Below are 27,629 nucleotides of genomic sequence, written 5' to 3'. Positions count from 1 at the left end.
TTATTATTTTTATTATTTTTTTTGTTTTTGGTCAACAATGCTTTAATAATGAATTTCCAATTATCAACCAAACTTTGAGTGTCTATCGTAAAGAGCAAGATACAGAGCCCGCAATTCTTTCTTTTTTTTGGTGTGTAAAAAGACTCCTGACATGTTTTGTTCAATTGGTTCAATATACCAGTAAAAGCACTTCTTTAAGCTAAATTTTCTATCTGCTAATGTATTTTAATAAATAAAGAATTCCTAGACTTTTAAATATTTAATTTAAGGTCTAAACCTGGAACTTTCTTTTCACATTCAAAATGTAAACAAAAATATCACCTGTGCTTTGTTTACATAAAAAAGAATTGTGAGCTCCATATCAAACAAAATATTAAACATAAACAAAACAGAATGTATTCTCTTAGAAACTCTAAAATTTTTATTTTTATGATGAGCTCTCTGCATTAAAACTACAAACAAAGCAGTAATATGTCTGGGAATTTTCATTGGTCACGATTAAGTAGAACTGAATGAAAATTTATCATGATGTTGAAAAGCTTTTTGAATCTTGGAAAAGAAGAAAATTAACTTCATTTGGTAAATCGGGCATAGTTAACACACTTGCTTTATCTAGACTAACATACATTGCTTCAATACTTAATTCTTCTGAAAATGATTTTATCAAAAAAAATTCAACGCTTTATCTATAACTCTATTTGGGATAAAACCGCAAGAATTAAACGCAATACTTTAATAGGTTGTCTATTGAACGGTGGGTTGGCAGTTGCCGATATTGAATGCGAAATAAAGGCATTAAAAGCCTCATGGGTTCCTCGACTTTTAAAAAACAAAAACATTCTGTAAACAATTTTAGATTCTTACTGTAAACAAATAAACATAGATGTGAATTACGCATTACAATTTTCAGAAAAAAAGATAGAAAATATGCAAAAAGTGGGAAAAGAACTATATGTGATAAGAGTTAAATTTGGCCCCCATAATACGCCATTTTTTAAGTGTGTCGGGTACAATAAAATGTTTAATAATTTTTTAGAAGAGTTGATATAGAATACATTTTTCATCTATTTATTTGATTTATTTGCACTCACTGACAGTATATGACGTCAGAAGTGACGCCATTTCTATAATTCAATCAAATCAGCCAAAAATTGACATTTTTCTTATCTATTTACGAATGGGAAACATAGAGCGCATGCTTGAACAAGGAAAAATCGGCTAGATACATCTCTGATTAAAATATTTTATTGGTTCAAGAATGCGCTCTATGTTTTCGGAAGGAAAAACTGCTTGAAAACAAGCTGTTTTACGCAAAAAATGCAAAAATGGCGGGAAAAGGTTGTCTTTACAATGTCATATTTCTAAATTGTGGGCACTTGAATCAAAATGAATATTATGTAAACACATCACATACATATCTGTACTAAGAAAACAAAGAATGATAGTAAAATGATGATGTTCATTTTAGGGGTCCATTTTAGGCCCTTATCATATATAGTCCTTACCACTGTTTTAACAACAATTGTTATGCTCATTCAATGAATGAAAACTTATGAAATATCTCGTCCATTAAAATTGAACAACAACCAATATGGAATAAACTCCAATTTTTTGTATACGGGAAATTCCTTATTTTTAAAAAAATGGAGTACATGTGGAATTCTAAATGTAAACGACTTGTTGAATAATATTAAATTTAAAAAAGTTGATACAATAAGTTCATCAGAAGTATTTTCAACATTTTATTGAAAGAAAATGACAAAATTGAGGTATTCTATTATTAATAGATTACATTTTATAAAGTAATTTATTACACCACAAAAATGAATGTAATTGGTTTATAATCGATTACATGTTTAAGTAATCGTACCGATTCCTGATGACCTGTTAGAAAGACTGACAGAATGACATAGTTACCTAATATGTACATACGTTTTAAAAAGTATTTGAGGAAGCTGAATGGTCAACAAATTAAGAATTAACCTTTTAAAATATGGTTTATTAGGAGTTGATTTTAATCAACTCTCCTATGCAGTTACTCTGGCAAACCGAAACTGAAACAGTGTTTGGACCTAAGCACAAATCATCACCGCTGACAAGACTTAGTTCTTGAAAATAATCGATAAATTCGATGTAATGTGTGCTGAATCATTTTTTTTTAAATGAAACTTATTTATGAATACCTTAAAAAAAGTCAGATTTTAAATAGTACGAACAATTTAGATATTTTTGCAGTCGTATGTATTCCTACGCCGGAGTTCAATATAGTCTCGTTCAACCATCGGCTGTCTCCGTAAATCCCCGACAAGCAGAAAGTCAGTCTATATTTAGAGGTCGCGTCATAAAGCTGGAAGAGAGTATCTCTTTCTTGTTGGGATTAACGGAGACAGCTGAGCATCTGGTTGAACGAGACTACAGTTCATTAATGCAAGGATCAATACAATTTTTTTAAATATTTCGATTACTGATACATAGTTTGATGGAATCAATTCTATTTTTAAATATTTCACAGCATGATTCATAAAAGGTTTTCTCAAATTCCTGTAGTAAAAGTCCGAGAATTCATATTATAAAAGTGTGCGTAATTCAACTACTTGCCAAGCAAAATAACATATCGTTGATTTTAAAATAAATAACAATCGATAAAATCAACTCCCGTAAGCACTTCAGTACTTTGATTTAGCTATATTCTATAATTTTGTAAAGTAAAAATCCATATTTTTAACCTTTTCAATTAAGGTTTTCTCTTAAGCTCTTTTTCTAAATAAGGAATAAGGAATCATTCTTTGCCCTTCGGGCTTTATTTGATTTGATCACGCCCCGACCGAAATTATCACCTCATACAACGAATGATTCCTTATTACTTATATTTATTTAACTTTATGCCACTGTACGAAAAAAATATTTAAATATAAATACGCAAACCCCGCTGGCGCTCCAATTATACCTCATTTGAAGTTATGTGTTATATAGTACAAAATCGATACATAGTGTTATCACAGGCAAAGTCACTGGAAAACATAAATATTAGAGATTAATACGATCTAAAAATGGCAACAACCAACGAGTGCTCTCAAATTGCAAACGAAATTGGTCACAAGACTTAGTGTAACTACAATGGATTCGTGAATAGACAAAATAGTACCTAACATCGTCAGTGAACTACTTGATTCCAATCGACACGTTTGCTACCTACTTTTAATAATTGTAAAACACTAAAGCGCCAATTAATGCTACATTTGAAATGTGCCCATGACAACAGTCAGCGTTGCGACAAGGAAGGATATTTACATAACATACATAACATTCGGACATGAAACCACAGGGTTCAGACTAAACCCAATTATGTATACATGCGTATTATGGACATAGATGAACTCCCCATAACAGTAAAGGGAATTCCAGCATTGATGGACATACCAACTATTGGAAACAATGATATGAATTCATAGGTATTGAAGATATAAGATAACTATATGATTATGACCACAAACCGTCGTTGCAAAAGCTTCATCCATATAAGAATTATTAACTGTGAGAAAGGTTAGACGATCTTCAATTTCTTTGATTATTGGCATGGTTTATATCAGGGTTTTGTTGACAAGTTAACAATCACATGATCACAAGAAAGTTTGGAGACAACGTGGTTATCCTTGGATACTGGTAGTATACATGTATATGCAGAGTTTAAGAGTTAAATCTACATAATTATTAAAAAGAATTAGGTTGTTGTAAAATACGTTTTAGTAAAAGATGATTTGATAATGATGTAAGATTCTGGACAAATATAACTATTAATGGTTTTCCAGATGGTAGACAGTCCTGGATATAGTTGTTCTACGCGTTAAAAATGTTAGTATCTTAACTGACTGAAAGACCATGCTTAGTCTGTCCTAAGTTATCATCTCTAGCATAATTTTGAGGATTTTTGATTAAAAACAAAATACTGATACTCATACTGATATCACTGTTAGAAGGAAAACTTCGACTGTATAGAGATGTATATGTAGAAGTTTAAAGTTTGATATGTTCCAGTGGCGTCGGAAGCAAATTAAAAGTGGGGTGGGGGCTAGACTGTATCGACGCTTATGTGTTCTTTTTGATTTTGTTAACTGAATCATTTTGATTGCATGTTCTAAATGTTTGATATGTTCCAGTGGCGTCGGAACTAAATTAAAAGTGGGGTCGGGGGCTATACTGTTCCGACGCCTATGTGTTCTTTTTGATTTTGTTAACTGAATCATTTTGATTGCATGTACTTAATTAGGAGAACTGAAACAAATAGACAGTTTTTACTTCTAAAATATCTAAATTTAAAAGAAGTTTGCTTTAGGTTTTGGGTAGTTTGCAAGAAGGAAATGAACATTTTTCATAACTCACTAGTTTTAGGATACTGTTAGTTTAGCTTCCTAATTCTCAGCCCATACCAAACTTCTAGATAGTTTTTAAGATATATTAAGATATATTCATGATGTTTTAAAAAACATATTTAAACAATATTTTAAAACTTGTATCGATATATTTTGGCATATTTAGCTTATATTTCATAGAAGTCATGATAAATTTACCCCAATTTTGGCCTAAATTAGCTTATTTTATGCTATATCTCAAATTTTTGAGACGTGACCCCTATATACTTGTTTTACTTTTAAATGAGACATTAAATGTTTGTCTATTTGTATGCAAAGGTTTCGAAAGATGACATTACTATAATTTTTTTTTGCGTTATAATTTGATCAATCCAAAATTTTGTAACATCTGTTGTTGTTAGCCGGGCTCTGTTGAAAGCAGAGTCCTGGCTGTAGGCATGCAAATCGCCAATGTTACTATAAATAGCACAACTTCAAAAGTAAACAAAAACCAAACAGCGTCAAAGTAAAAGCTTCCGCTATACCAAATAGTTACGCAAAGAGCCACGTTTTGTCAAAAGTGTTTTTGTTTCTTTTTTTTTAATTTCTAGAGAATTGTCTCTCTTTTTTAGTTTTCTTATTAATGACGTGTTTTATAAACAAGACTATGCATTTTGGACACATACAATGCGCATGAATTTTCATTAACTACTTTGCAGCGCGTTGAAGAAATTGGGATTGAATATATAACGCTTGTTGCAGAATTCAAGGCAGCAACTGTTGAACTTTTTAACTTCTACTAGACAGACATATTTTTGTTTATAGTCGCTTACAAAATTTGGTCGCTCTCTGATGCTTTGCCGACATTAAAAGCATGAGAGAGAGATAGGAAAGAAAGAGAGAGAGGGGGATTTTTAGTCTTTCCTACACAATATGCATAAAGACACATCAAAAGAGCCAGGCTTTCAGTACTTCAGTACTTTGATGTTCATTATATTCTGGCCTTTGAAGCCGCCAGTAAAGCAAGAATTTTTAAACTTTGACTTAGATGTTACTTTTATAGTTACTACACGTGTTCAACTTCATACTGTATTAAAATCATAACTTTACTATATGATAGTTCAAGCTATAACTATTTGTTTGATTTCTTCAAATTATTAATTTTAATGTCAAATTTTAGCAAAAATTTCAAGAAAATCATCATTTCGGTTTGGGGCGCAATATTTCCAAAACATGGCATGTGATATGGGTCACAAATAAAATAAAAGAACATTATAGGTCCCCTTCTTTATATCCAAGTGGTTTTCGGATGATTGACATTATTATTAATTCAGGTGCCAACCTCCTTAAATAGAAAACCCATTATTTCAAATTAGTGTAAAAGCAAAACGAAGTTATTAGAATGCAAAAAACTTTCTGAAACTTGGATTTACCTGAAATTTCAAATGCGTCGTCGATGTAGATGAGTTTAATGTAATATATGAATAAGCTACGTTGTGCAATTAAATATTTAAACAAGAGATTTCCTGTATCGTACGTTGTAAGTGTTAACAAATACAGATGTATGATTGTCTAGTAGCGGCGCTGTGCAATTGTGACCGACATTTAAGAGGGTTTTTAGAATTGAATAGTGTAGCATGTGCGGAACAGACAAGCTGTCTTGCGAGTTTGATACATTTCATAGCATGGAACGATTTTCCACTTCGTAACAAAATTTTAAAAAATTAACTGTATTTGAAAGAGGGAGGAAAGAGGGAATGGGGAATAGTTGTCATACTTTATATTATGAAATTAAAAGTTATTGAAAATCATAAGAATATTAGTAATAAGGCAGTATTCTTTCACTAAGATGAAATATTGTATTATCGATTCTTTATCAATCATTTGGATTTGATTACCTCTATCGTATATGAACACCTCATCATAATGATTGATTCCTTTTTCATTAATTGAAAAATAAATCATAACACTAAACCATTTTGTACTTTTTATTTTGAAAAACACAACAACATATTTAAAATCAACAATTATGTCTCGGTTTAGAACCTGAATCATAAGACCCATCCTTTCATCCATAAAAGATAGTGTGCATTTAGAATAACCGAACAGCAAGCAGTGTTTTTTTCCCAACTGCCATATAAAGATTAAAACCTATATGACATACACACAAATATTTGGGTTTCTGCATTTTGTCCAAATTGCTTTAAATATTTATGTTTTATGACAAGTATATTAGTAACCTAAGAACAAGAGGGTCAAAGGGCTTGTTTCCCTTAACTTTAAAAAGTGTGTCTATGATTTAATAAAAGTGGCTCACTACACCTTGAAATATTTTCTCAAATCAGCAGAAAATTACTTGATTATGATAAATACCATAATGGATAAGAAGATATTTAAGTCAAATTGGCCAAAAAAAAATGTGCAATTTTGGATGAAAAATTACATCATCGAAAATTTAATTCAGCAAATATGAACAAAAGCTCCAGGCGGATTCGAACTCATGATCTGCTGTTCAGAATCCCAATACTTTAGCCACTGAGCTACGACGCTACACAATCTAACGATATAGACAGTTTAACAAAACATTCAAATCGCCATCTTCTGACGTAGTATCTTAAAAAGTACAAGTCTAGGTGTAGTGAGGTACCTTTAAAAATAAACGTTTAGGCTATTACTCTTATTTCTTGTCTTGACGTTTTACTTAAAAAAAGGATACGACGTGTTTTTACTTCCAGATGTTGTTCGTATGAGATACGTAGATTAAATCGTTTGTTACAAAAGGAAATCATCAAATCAAGACATTTTAAAAAAGTCTTTAGTGTGTTTTTTCCATTAAAATTTATTCATATGAATGAACTGATGAACTGTTAACGTACTAATACAAAAATTTATCAAATGAAAATCATATACAAATATTTTTAAAAACAAATCATTTTCATTACCTTTTTTTTCTTTTTAAATGACGAATTCTGTGAAAATAAATTGGATGCATCGTATCTATACTTGTATTACATGTGTACTAATCACAGTGTAAAACATCGAACTTTGTATGAAATATGCAATGGTAACATAAATTGTTAAAATAAAGCTTGCAAAACACCAACTGAATTCAACTGATTTCCCGATAGAGATTTTGAGAAATATTGATGAGGCTTCATCTTGGCATCTATTGTCCACGTATCTTAATTTCTAATTTTGCATAAATCACTACAGACGATGAAAATTGATCATTGCGAATTTAAAACAGGTTTCAGACACTGTCATTGGCAGTATACCGACAATACCACATGGCGAGGCGCACTAAGTCAGGGTATCAATACAATGAGTCTGGTGACAGGAAATGCAGCGTGTAAGGTATCACGTCAGTAAGGTATACATATATATACTCCTGGTTCACCATTGGAACTCACAGAATGTTCGACACTGATAATGAAGACCTATTGCTCCCGCTCAATTCTGACTCTGAAGAGTTTTGTAGTTGCCTTTCTACTTTAATTGGCGGTGGGAGTCGGAGTTGAATGATGGCATTTACTTCGAATTCTATAATTATTCGGAGACACACTTTATTGAGCTGTCCGATTAACAACTAGTTTGCGTTTTGTTTTATGGCTTTCGTCAAAACCTTTTTACCATTATACGATCAATTACTTTCTAAATATCATGGCCGCAGTGAAAAATGTTAAGCATTTTACATCAAATAAACTGGTCGTTAACAACTTTTTGAACCATCTTTTTCATTAAGTCGTACCGTTTTGGTGGTGCAAAGTTTTTAGATAGTTCGTACTTGCTTTCTAGTTGTGTTACAGTGTCAGTCACAAGGGAGCACCGCCCCCGTAGCCCATTAATCTGATGACGTAACTGTTCCACTTCGGACTCTATTTCCTCCACACACATATCTAAAAGAAGTGAAACCCCTGTGAAATGAGTTTTTCATTTCTTTCATGATTTTGTCATTTTTCAATTAGAATTATCATATATGTACATTCAGGCACATGCTATGTTTTTTGTCAGTAATGTGTTACAATCTACCTTCCGGAAAACAGTAGAAAACAACACTTACATTGATCATGTACCTTCACATCAATTCTCTATTTAGACCAACATTTGTATGCATGCATTATACATTTTTCTGTACTTATTTCAAGACTTAACTATTTGTTTTTTACATGACTTTAATATGCTATTATGCACAAAGAAGCTAAAATTGTCGTTTTGCCATCTTTAAGGTGTCTTAAAATGATAACGGGGTGACATATTAGCAATAATTGCATTGCTTCATTATTTATCACGCATTATCGAACTACAGTGTGATATTTAGAGAAAGTTGTCTTTGCAGGGCTACCAAAGACTCACCGTCCAGATCGGCCTTCCTTCTCGTTAACTCCATGGTATACGACAACTCCTTGTAGCTATTGGCAAGACTTCGAATCCCAGTCATTGAAACTGATCCGGGCAGTTTATCTTCATTCAGTTTAAAATGTAGAATGGTCCTCTTGATCATGCCTTTCAGTAGGCCATATCGTCGCAAAGGATCAAAGTCCTTGGATCTCTCGTAGTCCTGTTGGAGAGTGTCCACCACCTGTCGCACGTGCTTGTACTCTCGCTGGAGGGCGCTCAGCTCCTTACACAACTGTTCGTGCACCGTTCTGATGTTCTCCTTGTCTTGGCCTCGCTCCTGGTTCAAAGTTTTCCCTCCTGAAAGATTTAAAAAAAACATTGTTTATATCATGATGCGATAATTATTTGAGTTGGTCATTTGGTTTCATCACTCGAACCTTTGACATTTATTATAATGTCTTTATTTTCACTTAATTTTTAATTTAAGTTTTAGTGTTAGTTTTCTTGGCTTTTTATTTGTTCAGATTTTCAAACATTTTAAGGTGCATGTTATGGAAATCAGAAATATTCACTCATCAATTATGAATACAGTTGTTGGTCCATCCACTTCGACACCTCATCGATGTCAGATTTTTTCTCAGACTTAAAGTACATACTTTGCAAAGCATGTTAAAGAATGCAAGATTTGTATAAAACATTACTGATATAATTTGTTCGAGGGAGTAGAAATCAGAAATCACAGTCATAAAGAGAATATTTCAGACACTTTCGTTCCCCAGTATAAGATAAAAACATGATAATTTAAAGTGATGCTATTGCTTATTCTACATTTCTTGTCACAGAGTGCGATAATGAAATGTCAAACTAGCAGTACATATTAGATAAGAGATGTTTCAAAATCTATGCCATATATTGAGCACACAATACCCATAGCTTTTAGCACTTTTCCCAGTGCGTCAAATCGAATATCAAACCTAAAACGAGGCACAATTTGAAGGTTCTGTTATCAGCGACCATACTCAAGGGTTATCAAAATAAAACTTTAATGGAGCTCCTGCGTGAAATGCAAAGCTGACCAGATATGTGCAAATTTCGATAATTGGTTAATACTTAGGAAGAAAAATATCTTTGGAATAAATAGTTGCAAAGTGAGTACGCAATGGTCTTTTGGGAAATGAATGTGCAAACGATATTATCTAATTATGAAGCGATGCGGAATATTTCTTCATACAAACTATGGACATCCGTTAAAACTAATCATTTAACCAGAAAGTTTGACTATCTACAAATAGAGGGAGAATGGACTAAGTTTAAATGTTTTTTTAGTTTCTTTTTTATATTAGTAAATGCAATAAAAGAACTTTTAATTACCAGTTTTGTATGTCGAGATACGTTATTTTTATATTTTTGATTTTATACGAGCTATATATTTTTACAAGAGAAATATTTAAAATTTTCCTTTATACATGCCCTTTATCGATACACATTTTGTTTTATGCCAGCAAAGGAATTATGTATAATTTTTCCAAAATAACAGTGCTTAGATATTGTTGTTGTACATCTTCCTACTTAATCTTTAAAATGAATAAATTAGTTAAAGTATTAGTATGTAATATTAGCAATTTACACGCTAATACTCTGCAAAATATAAAAAAGTCGATATGTGAGGAAAAATAAGATGTTGAATGGAAGTAGAAAAACTTTTCGAGCTTACTTTAGAATTTTAATCTATATGCATTTTCAATGTCTATTGTATTTGCTTTTTTTTTCCTCGGCCGTTCGTTAATGACCGTTGGAGATCATAGTTTCTATGGGAACAGCAGAGATGCTTTTACGGCTTGTAGGGAAAAGACAAATTAGGATGCACAAAACACGTGATTTGGGTCACAGAATGCCTATTTATTTGTCTTGGGGGAATGCCATTTGTTTCCTTTTTTTGTTAGCGAACACTTTAGAATAATGTTAGTGAGTTTTTTCCACATCTATTCGGAAATAACCTCCTAATCAATCCACTCAGAATACCCTAGCGGTTTAACTCTTTGTAATACAGTGACAAAAGAAGGCTTAAACGTCTTGTTAATACATATGACAAAATGAGCGGCAGTGAATGACTTTTTTCAGTTTTGCGGGGAATAGTACTGATTTTCATTAGATGTTATTTAAGCATAGATTTTTCGTAATTTGCATATTTGTATTGACATTTCCCTGGAAGCAGTACACCAGGGGGCAGAATTATTATCTTCATTGAAGGACATTTGTCATTATAGGGAGACAATGATTTTCTGTCTTTCCATGGCTCCGCAAACCAGGTCGTTACACTATCAATGCGATATCTACTGCGCTTTTCTCCATGAGATAAAGTTCTGTGATCAACGAATACATGTTTAGTAATACGGTATTTTTAACATGATGCCAAAATGCAAACAGCGAGTTGGGTTTTTTTTTCTTCCAAAGATTTCCTTGCTGTCTGTTTAAAAATGTTTTATCAAATCTTGTTAACGCGATTCTTCTTATTTCGTTTTCTTTAAATGCATCGCTTATCTACAGCATTATGTGCTAACCAGCATGAAGAGGACTTAGTAAGTACATGTAAGTATCGCTTTTCAGTGTACGATATTTACATTTGATGTGAGCGCTATTGTACCATGTCTTTTTCCATCATAATAAGAAAAACAAAAGCAGGTGATATTTTTTAGTATCAGTTTGTGTTAGTGATTAGTGTTTGTATCTGTATAATGCGTCATAGGTCCGGAAGTAAAACAACAAGGAAGCTAAACAATATTGATTCCGGAGACTGGTGTAGGGCTAAGATCGCAAAGACCAATATCGTCGGCAATCAGTTTGGTCTTAGCAAACACTCGAATCCTTAAAACGAGCTTGATACCAGAAAAAGAAATTGGCCTCTGGATATGAAGTTTTATTAGAGGAAATTGCATCGATCATTTGCGACAGGTGTTTACTTGTGCAGTAAAGTCGAGGTGGGGTCTGTTTGTAAAACAGGTCGGCCATAAAACAAAATGTAGTCATTCTGTAAATATTGCTTTTTACGATTAACGGCTTTAGAATAAACGATTTCAAAGCAACCAACTGAGTTAAAGCTCAATGGAAGCAAGCTACCACCAACGTAAAATCTTTTGAAACTCGGATCAGCAAATACATCCTGCCTTGAAGAGATGTACGAATAGTGCAACGCCGTGTTCACATCCCATCTAGATTGTCAATGATCTGCCATTGTAAAAACGTAAACTTCCGTTACTGCTTTTCAAAGCTACTTTTAAATCTCTGTATTGTTAAGATGTGGATTAAAATTTCCTTCAGCTAAAGTATCTGGCACGGTGCCGTATAGTGCTTGCTATCCATTTGGAGGAACCCTATTCGAGTCTGGTCAGCAATGAACAGAAGTCAACAGAAATATACTGTTGTCAGCAGAAATCATATTGAGCTACTGCATATACATGTGCGACTATTTGGTTTTTTTATCATCCAATAATCCTGAACACTGAAGTCATTTTACCCCAAAATGGAGGAATTGCAGAATAATACTTGAATTACAATACACAATACAATATACAATTCAATGAAATTTGCCTCACTTAATTAAAAGGTAAAGGACACAGCATCAAGTACTAAATTCCTTATATTACGCGAGTACTTAATTCCGCGATCCCGCTGGTTTCTACCAAATCGCGAGAATATAAAATCGCGAACGTTGAACTTTTCTCCGTATTTCTTATAGTTTTCAACTCTCAGAAAATAATGGCGAGATTTTAAAATCCGCGAAGGATGCTTCTCGCGATTTTACGCGGATATTAATTCCTCGCGTTTAATTAGGAATTTACAGTATTTCTTTCACTCTATATTGAAAGTCAGAACAATAGTATTTCATTCATCTATAGAAGAATATAAGTAAATTACGGGGGTGTCGCAACTACACAGAATAAAGGAATACAATCAAATGTTGCATTATTATCTAAAAACATTGAGCAAAATTGGAATATAAGCTGCATGATGTTGTCAGAGAAGTAATAACAAGACAAGTTGTTTGAAGAATGAAATAAAAAATGCAAAATTTTTCGTTTGAAGAAAGAAAGATAAAGAGCTTTTGCTAAAGAATACAAATAGAAAGAGATGCTGCTCCTTACGGATGGAAACTGTCAGTGATATTGTCAGAGGATAATTATACACATGTACATAAAATTATAAGAAAGAAATGTCAAAGAATAAAAATATATAAGGATTTTTCTTAGAATTGTATAAAATTATGAAATCGATGAAAGTTTTCAATAAATTAGATAAGCAGAGATGTCCCAATAAATTAAGCTTGCAGAGATGTTGTCAAAAAATAGATTATATGCCGAGAAAATGTCAAACGATGAAAAATATACCGGTATTGATGGTTTTGTTTAAGCATGATATTCTCAAGAACGTTGTTTCAAAAAAATACAGGGACAAAAGGTTTACAGTTATATTGCCTTATAATACAAAATATTCAGCGATAAATATCCAAGGATTTTGTCTGATATATATTCAATGTTTTTGTCCGAGAATAATGATAGTAGTATACAAATCCAGTGTCCAAAAAATATTCTGGGATATTGTTTGAGAATAGAAATAGATGAACATTGTCAAAGAAAAGAAATACATTAAGGAATAAACATATAAATTGAAAATATCTGAAAATAGAGATGTTTTACGACATATTGTTCGAGAATCAATAAGTGCAATGGTTTTGTCTGAGAATGAAAATATGCAGTGATATTCTCTCCTTGTATAGGCTGATGAGATTTTGGAAGAGAAGACGACATGTCACTTCTTAAAATAGCCTGATTACATTTTATTCCCTTTTATCTGCAATTTAATGCAAAATCAGGCAGAAGTTGATGCGAGAAAATACACCCCCGGCTAAAAGAGTAACGGTGCCATCCCGCGAGAAGCAACACCATCTTTCAGACCTATCGATTCAAAGTGAGAACCTTGAAATTCTATCCCATGGTGCTGAAGACGAGGTGTCTGGCTTCCGGACTTTATAATGGCTTTTAAGATGCATGCTAGGGACACACACTTCCGCGAGTATCAATATATGTCTTTTATTGCTTACTCTCTGTGGATCAGATTGTAGTAGATTATTTCCATTTATTGTCTTTCCTGTTTCACTATTTGACATTTAACGTATTTCTATATATGATCTATTCATCTGCTGAAATTAGAAAACCCTCAATATTGTTTTTGAGGAAGGGTACTGTCACCAGAGTACTCTGGTGTGTTTAGTACATATTAAAAAATAACGGGTTGATTTCCTTTAGTTGATGATTTCCCCTTTTTATTTACTGCCTAGTAAATGCACTTAGATGCCCAGGCAATAAACTCCGTGGAAGCGTTCAGTAAAGCTGATACTTGTACACGATATCCAGACGTTTATTATTGATGGAAAACGGCGAAAGAGTTTATCGAGGAAAACCATCGCTATGGAAATGAACTATCCATTTAAAAAAAAAATTTTGCGATTTTTCCTGGCTGATTATTACCACTTTTGAAATTAAAAAATGTCATTCCCAAAGAATTTTCTACCTCCAGATTATATTTTTGCATTGTAAATACAGGCAAAGTTGGTAAATTATAATTGCACAAAAGGAGTAAATATCATAATCACGAAAAACATTTGTTTTTAACACGGATATCACGAGTACATGTATATTTCTTTTAGCAAATTTTCGTATGATTTAAGTTTTTTATAACATTTTTTTCTAGATTTTTGACGATTAGGCTATTTTGTTTCATATTTTTATTACAGAATCTTGAAATCTTTGTCAAATAAATACGTGTATAATTAAAAATAAGATAGAAATGAAAGCACTGACCCTGGGAAGAGGAAGTCAAAGAAAACCATTTGGAGAAGACTTTGGCACTTTGTCCCATCATTTCAACAGCAGACCAGCGGCGGCAGAACCTCCGATGGCGAATCGACAATTTCTTGAGTTATACGTTATTTCCTCATGACAACGGCTTTTTAGAATTGAAGCATGTTCGGAAGCTGTCACTAGTAGGCAGTTGGTACGGGACCCCGCGCGTTCTGTGAGTGGCAGATGGTACAGGCAGTTTGCTACAGATTTCTCACATCATCTATTGATATACAGAATAATCTGCAGACGCCGCCAAATGATCACGTGATCAATTACATCGATCTTCTCATTTCCATATTATGGAATCAATATGATCTGTAAAATTAATTTACTCTCTTCATTCTCTGGTCTCAAGTCTTTCTTGCCTTCTCTTTGATGTGTGATGAAACAACTTTAAACTGATTGAAAGCTTTGATTTTTTCTCATAGAATCCAATAATTACCCCATTCTTTATTCTCCTCTTTCCGATTCCAATTGATTCTTGAATACTTAATTTTTTCATTTTGAAATTTGAGCTGTCTCATTAAAATACCTGGCCTTGGGACAAAGACGCACATGCAAAAGTCCATCATTTTTTGCGACATCACATAGTAGAATATCATTGTCCAGATACATATTACGTTGTATGTTTTTAAAATCAATTTATTAAGATAAACCAACATTGTCAACAAAATCAATAACACCATCCTGTCAACATTGGAATCAATATTTCCGAAGAAAAAATATTAGCAACTATTGATGAATATGATGAGAGATAATAACCATACAGCTGTTATGCACAATGCTAACTCGGTGTTCTGTTCCGTGAAGTCTTTCGACACTTATCTATAACATTTCAAATATTAGCTAATCTTTTTTAAATGATTTCATTGATTTGAAATGTAATATTGTGTTTTTACGTTTTAAAATTGCAGACCACTTAGTCTAGTATAACATTACTATTTGTATACTCATGTTTATATTATAAAGTGACTTATAAGTCCGATGGGCCGGGTCTTTATTCATCAAGTTACTATATAATACACATGTCGCTATATTTGTTTATAAAACACATGTCACTGTTATAAATCATTTACTTACTTACTTTACTAAAACTTTGTTGTCTGTTGACTCTTTTCAGCTTGTAGATCTGGAAGGGAGTTTGCTGTGGAAATGGTCAATAATGTTTTTGTTATACTTTCATGTTAAATACTGAAATCTGATTGGTTAAGACGCAGTTAATAATATTTTCTATTACCCTCAGCGTTAGCAACGCACTTAGCAACGGGTATCATTAAAAAATGTTACATGCGCGAAAATTATGCGCGTACGGTTCGCTGTAGAATTCACGTTATTCCTATATAAAAGCAGTAAAATTTTCTTAAAAATTAAGACATTCAGTATAACAAAATAAATAGTGCCTGTTTGGGAGGATAACAGTTGAAATTGACACCCCTCGAAAACCATTGTCAACCTCCGCTTCGCGTCGGTTGACAATGGTTTTCGAGGGGTGTCAATTTCAACTGTTACCCTCCCAAACAGGCACTATTTATATATGATTACATTATATAAAAAATGTCAAATACTAGTATATGTGTATCAAAACTATTTATCTCTCTTGACAAACAAAAAGAGAGGAAACTGCTCTAGAAATATACATGGAATATCCAGATGAGATAAGTTATTCGTGACATATATACTTAAAGTGCTTGTTGAACTTAAAGTCTATTTTTCCGTATTTTTAAAATCATATTTCTATGAAAGCAAATTAAGAATTATGTTGAACGGATTATAGCTATTTTCATTTCCTTTTTCTAGTTACGTAACACATTTGACGGATATCATCGATGTCATTTTTTTTACCAAAACAAAAAGCTTAAAGTTAGTTAATTCATGTTGGACAGATTTAGTCTCACTGCCTTTGTCATCTGATTGATTTTGAGCTAAAGTGCACAGCCTTAGTTTCCTTGCCCATCTTTTAACACCTCCTTGTGTTAAAAATTAATAGTTTTACCTAAAGGTTTGCTTATGAACTCTCCAAAGGAATTCCCACTAAATGCAGAATATTTTGCTTGTTTGATGTCAAAGATCAAATGAACTTTATGAATATTTTATTCTTACATAAGTATTTCTTCCTTGTAAAAAAAAAAATTCTTCTTGTGTAAAAGCGATTCACTAAGTATATTCAATATGCGTGCTCCAATCTTTTCCTATAGACGAATAAATCAGACTTAAGAATAGAAATATATCAATATACGATTACAGCCTCGGAAACTCTCAGTTTTCAAGGAATTATAGTACACGGCCAAAGTATCAGTTTCCAATATGTCTTGTTCTCTTCAATAATAAAATGCATTTATAGGTGACACCGGATATCGCGATTGGAAATTAAACCCGAAAACCTCCGTCCAAGGTTTTCGAGGTGGAGAAATAGCGGAGGTAATTTACACGTGACGCGTGTCTTCCCGTAGTCTATTGTGTCTAGGGGCTAGAAGGAAATACTAATGACATACCAATCATGGATCAGAATTGTCTCCGTTACTGCTAACTCAAAAGGAAATTCTTCGTATGGTACACTTTAATACCAAATTACTACTGGATCCACTCCAGGGATATCTTTACCGATTTAACACTAAAGCAAAATTTATTTGCTTATTTTCCGTACAGCGTGTTTAAGTTTCAAGGACTAACTAATCGCGTTACTCATAAAGAAGTTTATATATGTGGATAATTACTTAAAACACCGATAGAATGTACGTGTTTCGTCACTTTGAATCCAATAAATCTAAGGCAGAGATCTAAATCTGTCTGAACAAAGAAACCTTAATGTCGAAAAAACGTCTAAGCATGTTCCAAGGTAATTCAAGTTTTTCGGCCCTAAAGTTATAAAGGAAACAGTTTCTGGAATATATATGGTTTGTGTTAACTCAATATAACAGACTCTCCAGAATAAAATCCCACAGAGTCAAAGCAAACATACAATCAATGCATTTTATCCTGATCAAAGACGCAGGAATATAACATGCTAGCAGAAAATGCTTCATCATTACAGTAAAAGCTTCTGCTTCTCTAATCATAGCATGGTTTTAATGAACATGATCTTCTTCTTTACTTATCACAATGAGAATATCCCATATAAAAATCAATACTCGGTTACTATTCTTTTTGATAGGATTTGGTCCACCTTTTTGATGAGATTATCGCGGGGGGTAATATCCTTAACTCGTGAATCAATTCCGATTAATTCCGCTATTGTTACGGACAAAACACTTGCATTCCTGAATCTTCTCGCGAGGCGTTTTGGAATTTGACATGATGACTAGTGGGATCATGATGATGTTTAGTATTTGTTAGATATTAATTTCAAACAAATAAAAATTATGACCAGATATTTAAAAAATGAATTTGCTATGAGATAGAAGTAACTGTGACAGTTGCTAAAATTGATATTCTGGCAAAAAAGCATAGGCTAATAAGATGGCGCATTTGATTTTATTATGAAATTTCATTATGAGATGCATTTTTAAATTTTAAGAATATTTATTAAAATTAATTTTTTAAGTTAATGAATAGGTATAAAATCAAAATTTTCGACTAAAATGGGATTCTTTTTAAAGAACTACGAAGAAAAAAAAATTGTCGAAAAATGTCTTTTGTATCGATCTCCCAAATTAATAGCTGAATTATTTAAGCCAAACTTTGTCTTATGCCATACGAATGATTTTAAAGCTTTTTAAATGCTGCATAATATTATGTTTACGAGTTTATAAGCATCTATACCTTCCCTACAACCTTGTTGTGCAAGAAATAATATTTCTTTTGATCTCTCTCTCAGAGTGAACCGGTCTTTCACTAAACATATCACGATTTACACACTAGAGATTAACAAGGTTGCCTCTTGATTCCAATCATCGTCTGCATTGTAAGAATGGATGATGAACACCACAATGACAACTCAACGCGGAATTCAAAGACTGACTTAAAGACTTAGATCCTACTTAGCAGACGACGTGGGATTGTTGTCAATTGAGAAATAGACAGCAATTTAAAAATTTGAAGTTGGTTGGTCACGTGATCAAATCCTGTGAAGACCGGAGGGCTTCTCAGTAGATATACATTGATCAATGTATTTGCAAATGTAAATATATTCAGGTATATCCACAGGGGCCAAGCCCGTTTTAACATTAATTTCAATGTAACCATAAATAAAGAAAGGGGTCGAACTCCGACCCAGATAAAAAACTACCAGCTCGCTTCAAAAGCCTAATAAATCAATTATTTTTTACAACACTTGCAATATGCATATATTTTTCAGAAAAGTAATGTCTAAGATACACTCATGCCGAATTTCAAGTTGATGGGTCTTAAAATAGCGGAGATATACGTCATTATTCTCTCGAAGTCGCCAGTTTATTTTTACTCGGACATTTACCGGTCCAGGGCTCACGATGGGATTTTGCCTATGACAGCAGCAGTAATGCAACAAGCCGAGAAAAATTCGCACTAATCTTTTAAAATCTCATATCAAACGCACGCTACTTACATCCTTAAATTCCGATAAAATTCCGTAAATACTCTCCAAACTGAACTTTTATTCTGCAGCCACATCAACTTCTGACCAGACCGGCCATTGTGATAGAAAATGTTTAAACTCAGTTTCATTGGTTAATATTCCTGATGGTCCAATCAGAATCAGTCTTTCTCGAAGACGTCAAAATGGCCGGGCTGGTCAGAAGTTGATGTGGCTGCAGAATAAAAGTTCAGTTTGGAGAGTATTTACGGAATTTTATCGGAATTTAAGGATGTAAGATGTAAAATTCTTTATAGGATATAAAATAATTTTTTTGCCAATCAGAAAGCGCGTTACAACCAGAATTAAATTATATACTGATATTCGTCATTTTATATGCTTTTATATGGTTTATTGCTCCATTAGATAAGGCTGCTTAAAGTGTTTCTTCATATGGTGTTTCTTTTTATTAAAAGATGATACTTTGTCTTTTTTTCTCTCCTTTTTTTTTTTTTGCCGATATTGAATTATAGGATGCTTTTTTGACTTGCTTATGTTTACGTTTTTACATTAATCCCTTTCCGCAATTATGATTTATTTTTCAAAATCTCTGCATTATTTTATGAGTAGTGCGTAATAAAAAAAAGAGCCTAGGAACAGCCGAGTAATGCTGTCAAAAATAGTGCACAACGCTATGGATTCTAAAGACACAATTTTATTTCATATTCTGTAATTCGATTAAAATAACTTTTAGTATAATAATAAATCATTCAATTAAATTTATATAATTGTTAAGGAATATTTACATCCATGAAATGTTTATCAGCGTAAGTATAATATCAGGATGTGCTCTGGTTGGAGTCGCACGGAGAGTCAGTTATGTTTTTCGAGAAATATTGAAGAAAGATTGTATATTCATACGCACCAGACTATCTGCGATATGCGTAAATAGCACTCAATTCAACCAATGCAATTTAATATGAGGAAGTAAATGTAAATATAGTATGCAATCATTGTTTTTTAGGTCAATACGATTATTAGCTACCCGAGAAGAACAATAATCAGCGAGCCGGAGGCAAGATAAATATTGTACTTCGAGGGTAGCTTTTTTTCTTTCTTTCTTTCTTTATTTCATCCCTTAGGAGATTGTGGCATGAATTTTTACAAAGAACAATATACAAACATCATTACACACACACACACACACACACACACACACACACAAAGAAGACAAGAAAAACTATATTACCCTATTGCCACTTGGCATCGGAGAAAAAAAAACAGAAAAGAGAGTGGAAAAAAGTCAAAGAAAACAAAAACAGAAACATATATACATGGCGATGTCAATTTGAGTATGACTTGATGTAACCTACAGCTATAACAAAGTGCACAGTGTAGAAAAGTATCTTGACTATTGTACTGGTATTTTACGTCGTGTTTTGAATAGAACACAGGTATCGGTTGTACCATGCTGCGGTGTCCCTCAAGAAGCGGAAGTTGAGGATGTGCAAGGTGCGTAAATCAAAGTTAGCTGTAATGTTGGAGATAAGTCTCGACCCGAGCAAAAAGAGGTAGAGGTCATGTGTACATAGACCACTGAGTTCAGCACTAAGAGAGATGTCGAAGTTTTCGATAACTATATCCCACCAAGCTTCTCGAAATGCAGACGTCCCTGGACAAACGGTAGAGATGTGCTCAAAGACGTTGGTAAAATGGTTGCTGCACATAAGACAAATTTCCGGTGAAATTTCAGGAAGTGTCCATAATTTAACAATAAATTTACAGAGTTCTATTTCGAAAACATTGGATGGGATTTTCCAGATAGCAGAAGGTGGTCTTCCTGCGTTTATCTTACTGAAAAGGTAAAAATCTGGGCGTCTTGGGTCAATATGAGAGTTCGTTACTGCTTCTTTTACGGATTTTCCATAGAAGTTTCGGGGGAAAATAGCCAACTTGAAGATAAACTGTGAGGTATTGAAGGAGATTGTTCTTAAGCATGAGAGCAATAATGTTGTGAATAAAGCCAAGTTGTTTGCGTTCGGGGGATTGTAGGTAGGAAAACAGTCGATGTATAGAAATATCTGTTTGGTAAGGGTTTTAGTGTCTAGATCACAAAATCGACCGAAATATCGGACGATATGGGAAGAAGTCCGAATAGAGATTCGCAAATGTCCGATCTCGTTGTTTTTGGAAGGCCCATAGCGTTTTTGCATATGAAATGTTGGAGCGTGCTGAGTGCTTGGAGATCTCGTTGCCGAAGGTCGCACCAGAGTTCGCATCCATAGAGAATAGATGGAAGGACAACTTTTTTATACAGTCGGGATAAAGTGTCGGGATTAAGATGATCCCGTATTTTGATACCGAAATACGCTTGTCTCCCTTTTCTACATCCGTTTTCGATTTTTCCGGTATGGACCAGTTTAGATTGCAGGGGAATTCCTAAGTGATTGTATGATTCCGATAATTCGACAGATTCATTTCCGAGATGCCATGAGAGATTCGACAGGTTTCGAATTGATGATGAGGAAAATCTAAGAACGCTTGATTTATCTGCATTGAATTTGAATCTCCAATTTGTGGAGTACTTATATGCGGTGGTAAGGATGTTTTGGATGGCTACAGGCGTCAAGGCGATGCAAGATATAAGGATCTGAGCCAATCAAAGAGCTAGGAATTTTAAATCAATCATATAATAATGTCTGTTGTTCGTACATGTCGAGATTAATACCAACTTGTTAGTATACTAGAATTTCACTCTACTCAAATACATGACTTGAATATAATATAAATACTTAATATATATTTGTTCATTAAAATCATTTGAAATCCGATGTTCCAAGAATTTTATTTATAGAGTTCTGTTTTAATTGTTTCCTGTACAAAATAAGCACGGATTGTTTCTATTTAAAGCGGTTTATGATGTTGTCATTTTCATCGGCAAACTTAAACAATCCCAATGGACTGTGCGAGATTCGACCAAACCGGAAATGTTATATCCAGCAAAGGTTAAGGTCTTGGGTCGAAAGCAGAGTTCAAGGACAATACATCGTTCTTAACTATTTAAAAGTTAAGACAAACATTTTTTGTTATTTCATATGGTAAAAACATTATAGTGGGTGAACACTTAAATCTTTGATTCAGGGTATAGACAAATAAATGTCCTATAAAACTAAACTTCAACAACTTTTCTAATGTTTATTTATTCATTCAATTATTACGTCATTTTTATAAAGCTTCCTTCTAATCGACCCGATTACTATAAAGTACACGTATGCGGAAATATTAACGTAAAAAACAAACTACGTATCTATATTTCATAATATCGGGAGTTGTCCACGGGGTATTTTTAAATTATTCACATAGAGATTTAGTTCCAAATTTTATACGGAACCCTAGTACGAAGTTCATTTAACCAGACACAGGTTGGTGGGGTTAAGATATAATTAGTCGTAAACGTTCACATTTGCACAAGAATATTCTTCCTCAATGTGTGTGAGTGTCTATGAATAGAATTAATGAATTGTTCATCTAACAGTGGAATTTGTTAGTTCATTCAGGTATAAAGGTAGCGAGAATTGGAAAAGAATCAGCATGATCGGATCTAGAGAGGGGTTGGGGTCCGGATTGGAAAATTGAAACTTCTTATAATTTCACATGTAAAATTACCAATATGTTCCTTGGCACCATTCTTCGACAAACCAAAATATCCTTCAGAACCCAGTTCTGAAAATTCTCTGAATCTGCGCATGTACAGTTAGTGAAATTGAAGAAATGACCATTTATTTTCACCACTTACAGAACTGTTTGGATGGCTGACGTCATTCCGTGCTTTTTAATGAAGCTAAATCTTCGAATCCACACGCATAGGTTACATCTGAAGTATTACATAAAACACCATTTAATAATGAAATCATGTAACCATTATTTACCATGCACAGGTGTTTAAATAAATTTTACCTCTTAATGCGTTAAATTATAGTTTCAAATAGTTCCAAATATCGCGTATATTCATGCGCGGACAAACTTCTTAAGTCTGAATATATTGTAATCTATTAAGTAAAATATTCAAATATGAATCTCAGTGCGATATTATACTCTCTAACGTCGACTGGTAGTTAATCGTGCACGCAGATAACCATTGCACAACCGGAATTTCATCGCCTTCCTCGGTGAACCAGTTAATGAGATTAGTTTTTTATGGTTGCTTCTTCAATGGTTTTTGTGATATTGTACAATGATCATCATTATCTCATAAAGATCCCTTCACCTGAGTTACATTTACTCCCGTGTTTGAATAAATTTATATCATCTATCGAATACATTTATGTCCGCCCTTTGTGCATCCTCATTAACTCTCCGATAAACACGAGACCAATGCATCCGGTGGCATGATGGATAGAAAATGTCCACGTAATGTTCTGATGTTATTACAGGATTAATCGTCTAAATAGGTAAGCCTCGTTAATACAATGCAAATGAGCCCCCTCCGAACACGATCGTTGATTTATGATTTATTGAAGTGGATTATGCTCACAATGGGTCGTCATCATATTTACACATGCATGAATTTGTCTGGACGACTAGTAATCAATTGATTGGAATCTTTCAAAATCTAAATAAAGAACATAATGAAATGCAGAACAACTTCGGACGGGCAATAGAAATTGTATGCATATGAGTTCTCGTGTAAATAGTCGAACACGTGGGGATTAACAGTTTTATCATATAAGTTATTCATTGCAATAAATCCATAAAATCGTCTTAACTAACAGGATACACCGGAAGTGCAATATTCCACCAGCATAACACTGCATATCAATACCAGAACTTTACCATAAATAATCCAGTAACGTTTTTTCACCACTGATAACTCCCACAACTTTCCAATTCATTGCATTTTTACCCGTGAAATACTCGTTAATCGAGGGTTCCACAGAACTAAATCCTTTTAAAGTAAGTATTTGGTCCAGACAACCATCATCAAAATTATTGAATAATTACTTAACTAATCTCAACATGAACAGTAAAAATCACATGTATTCTGTTGAAGTACATGTATCGATTCTCAATTCAATTCAGTTTATTCGCTCACACCATGGAATGGTACATGAGGTCAATCATTATATACAGTTCAAAAGTCAGAGGTTCATTGTATAAATGAATAGATAAGTAGTAGATAAAAAGTAAATAAGTATAAATATGCAATATATACAATAAAGATAGGAAAAAGTATAATAATGGAGGACAGACTATTATATCAAACTGTATAATTTGATTATAAAATAACATATTTTTTCAGGTTTGTAGCATTAGAACAAGACATTAGTTCATAAAACTTAATAGTATTTGGCGCTGACCAGTATTTATCATCAAGATATTTACGTCTAAATGTCAATAGTTCTTTACATTCAAGAATATAATGAAATTCGTCAGCAATTTGACCTGAATTACACAATTTACACACTCTTTGGTTTAAAGGTGTATTGTACCATCTCCCAGTCTCCACTGGGAGATGGTGATTTGAGGTTCTAAATTTCATAAAAACCTTTCTGAGCTTAAGTGGCAATATATTAATGTAATTTTCACAATTAAAATTGTTCTTTAAAATCTTGTAAATTTGCCCTTTTGACGAGTCATTAATTTCACTGAACCATTTTGGGATATATTGGTCTTGTAACCTTTGTTTTACAATTGTAGAAATCCACTTTACATTTACACCACACATATCTAAAATATTTTTAACAACTGCAATCCAAGAGTTCGACAGATTTCCCCTTTGATATTGCAAGACCAAAAACTTATATAAAACAGATACAATTTTGCTTTCAGAGTTCGTAAATAACTTTGACCAGTAGGAAATCATTCTGGCATATACATTGATATATAAAGGGAAACGACCTGTTTCCCCGTAAACCATATAGGATGGTGTACTACTTTTTAATTAAAAACATGTTTTAAAAATTTCAAATGGACACGTTCAATAACTTTTATATTTTCATAACCCCAAATTTCGCACCCATACAATAACACTGGAACTACAATTTTATCAAATAAGTCAAACTGACAATCGACTGGTAAATTAAATTGTCTTATTTTTCTAATAACACTGTACATTGCTTTCTGTGCCTGTTCACTCAAATGTTTTTTAGCTTTAGCAAATGATCATGTTCTGGAAAAGATTATACCCAGGTATTTAAAATCTTTGACATTTTCTATAGCAACCTTATTGTTATAAAACACATTTTTCGGTAGAGGGCCTTTTGAAAAAATCAAATTTTTTGTCAGTATTGACTTGTAACTTCCATTGACTACAATATAGATAAAATTCATTCAGTGCATTTTGGAGGTCTTCGGCAGTCTCAGTCATAATAACAGTATCATCAGCATAAAAAAGGATAAAAAGTTTCAAATACATAAATAATTCATTTTCTATAGCATCAGAAATACTCTTGAGACCTTCAATGTTATTGTCTAATAAGAAATTCTCCAAATCACTGATATACAATGAAAACAAAAATGGTGATAGGTTTTCGCCTTGGCGAACTCCAACATTACAGTTTATAAAATCAGATGTGGTACCATCCATACTAATAAGAGAAATACCCTGGTACATATTTTTAATATAAACATAACATTTTCCACTAATACCATTTTTTGACATTTTGTACCATAACCCACTTTTCCAAATAGTGTCAAATGCTAGCTTAAAATCGATGAAGGCACAAAATAATTTCTTTTTCTGTTTCATAAGAGTTTCTGATAAAAACTGCAAAGTTAACACATGATCTAGGGTAGAATAGCCTTTTCAGAAACCAGTTTGGCTTTCACTTATTATATCAATCTCATTTGCATATGCTTCCAGCCGTGTGCTTAAAATAAATGTAAAAAGTTTACCAAGACAACGTAATAAAGTTATAGGACGATAATTTTCAGATTTCGTAGGGTCCCCTTTGTTTTTATAAATAGGCTTTACAATTCCAATTAACCACTCGTCTGGAACAATACCACTATAAAAATAACATTAAATAATTTTTTGTACACTGGCAAAAAAACAGTAATAGTAGAACAAATATGTTCATTCAACACTCTGTCAAAACCTGCTGCTTTGTTGTTTTTTAAATTTTTAACCGCAGCCAATATTTCACCGTCATCTATTTCACAGTTAAGAAAGTCATCAACATTTTTATAAGCGACATTTAAAAAGTAGTTGAATCATTTTCTACAACAAGCGACTCATCTTCAGTTTCACTAATACCCTTTATAAAATTAGAATAATCATTAATATTCTACCGAATAAATATTATGGACTAATTGTTTGTGCATTAAAATTATTAATTGGATGATTACTGTCTTTCGTTTTAAGGTATCCGATCTATATTAAGACCTAATTATTTTAACCTTTAATATCAATCATGTATTAAATATTCTCATATTAATTCAAGGTATTTTAAAGAAGAAAAAGATTAACCGAGAGAAACTTTAAAATATCATTTACTAAGCAGTAATTAATTAATAAAGATTGCATTAAAGTCAAAGGGGACAAGCACATTTTTTTAAATAAAAAAGTAAATACCAAGGGTATCAATAAATGCTCCAGTGGAAAGATGCATAAGCCATTTAATCATTAGGAATAGGAAAGCTATTTAAAACAAACCTTATACTTTATAGATTTTTTTAGAATTGAATTTTATAGATTAAAAGCAAAGGAAGACAACTCTTCGATAACAGGAAAAGGTCATTAGGACACATTCCGCTCAAATTACATACTGACACTTAAACATATAAAGTATCTCCAAATTTACCCATATATATCTGTCATACATCCCGATTCATTGAAGATAGGCTATTATGGGTCAGATACCTTAAATAAACATTTTATCCTGTATTAGGTCGATAACTAGAACCAGAATACGTTCCAAAGCAATCTCACTGCTTCCGCTCTACACTTGTCAGAGAAAAGATCAGATGGTCACTTGAAAACTTTGACAATTTGACAAAATGAGAATGAATCTTCACTAAATGTTATGAATATAAAATTTTTAGGACTTAGCCGTTACATTCAATTTAATGATAATGTTAAGTTAAAATGAAATCGAGTATTGGTGGTTGCGGTGTTGGTGAGGAAGATGTGTCCATGGGGCCAAAAAACAACCAAAACATTTCGTTATTTATCTTACTTTCTGAAAACTGTGAAAGTTTTGAGTGAATACATGACACGGGGAATGATCATCAGTTTAGACGGTCATATTGGTTATTACTTGCAGCAAGGGGTAGAGCAAGTAATTATAGCACTGAGTACACGACCCCTCCGTATAATTCCTCAGTTTGGAACTTTTTTATAATAGAGTAAATATATGCAAATTCAGATATACTTTAATTTAGAAAGCATTTCTTTTTTCTTACGATAAATTAAAGTATCTTAGACTTTCAGTTTGAACTCGATGAATGGGTTATTCAAAAATGTTATTTGTACATTTAAAACCAGTTAAAAATAAAGACAACTAGTGCATAATGTACATATATTAACCATATGTAGTAGACTTGTACCATACA

At 32.8% G+C, this 27,629-nt stretch overlaps 1 protein-coding gene across 1 annotated transcript; it reads right to left on the bottom strand.

The window, feature by feature from the left end:
* Positions 1–6,329: 6,329 nt before the first annotated feature.
* LOC128167570 (uncharacterized) lies at positions 6,330–14,836 on the bottom strand. Its single transcript, XM_052833367.1, has 3 exons — positions 14,546–14,836; positions 8,703–9,044; positions 6,330–8,245 (listed from the first exon to the last, which is right to left on the bottom strand). Exons 1-3 carry the CDS (start codon positions 14,604–14,606, stop codon positions 8,043–8,045), a joined length of 606 nt encoding a protein of 201 aa, XP_052689327.1. The 5' UTR covers positions 14,607–14,836; the 3' UTR covers positions 6,330–8,042.
* Between the last annotated feature and the right edge of the window lie 12,793 nt (positions 14,837–27,629).

This window comes from Crassostrea angulata, chromosome 10, assembly GCF_025612915.1.
Source record: "Crassostrea angulata isolate pt1a10 chromosome 10, ASM2561291v2, whole genome shotgun sequence".
NCBI lineage: Eukaryota > Metazoa > Mollusca > Bivalvia > Ostreida > Ostreidae > Magallana > Magallana angulata.
The sequence above is the reverse complement of the archived record's forward strand: the minus strand, read 5'-3'. Positions and strand labels throughout refer to the sequence as shown.

What these genes read in the sequence shown, in the direction of transcription:
- LOC128167570 (XM_052833367.1), bottom strand. Translation starts at nt 14,606, where the DNA reads ATGATGGGACAAAGTGCCAAAGTCTTCTCCAAATGGTTTTCTTTGACT. An exon ending in TTTGACTTCCTCTTCCCAGG is followed by an intron (nt 9,045 to 14,545) that starts GTCAGTGCTTTC and finishes TAAATCTTTCAG; the next exon opens with GAGGGAAAACTTTGAACCAG. An exon ending in AAGGAAGGCCGATCTGGACG is followed by an intron (nt 8,246 to 8,702) that starts GTGAGTCTTTGG and finishes CACTTCTTTTAG; the next exon opens with ATATGTGTGTGGAGGAAATA.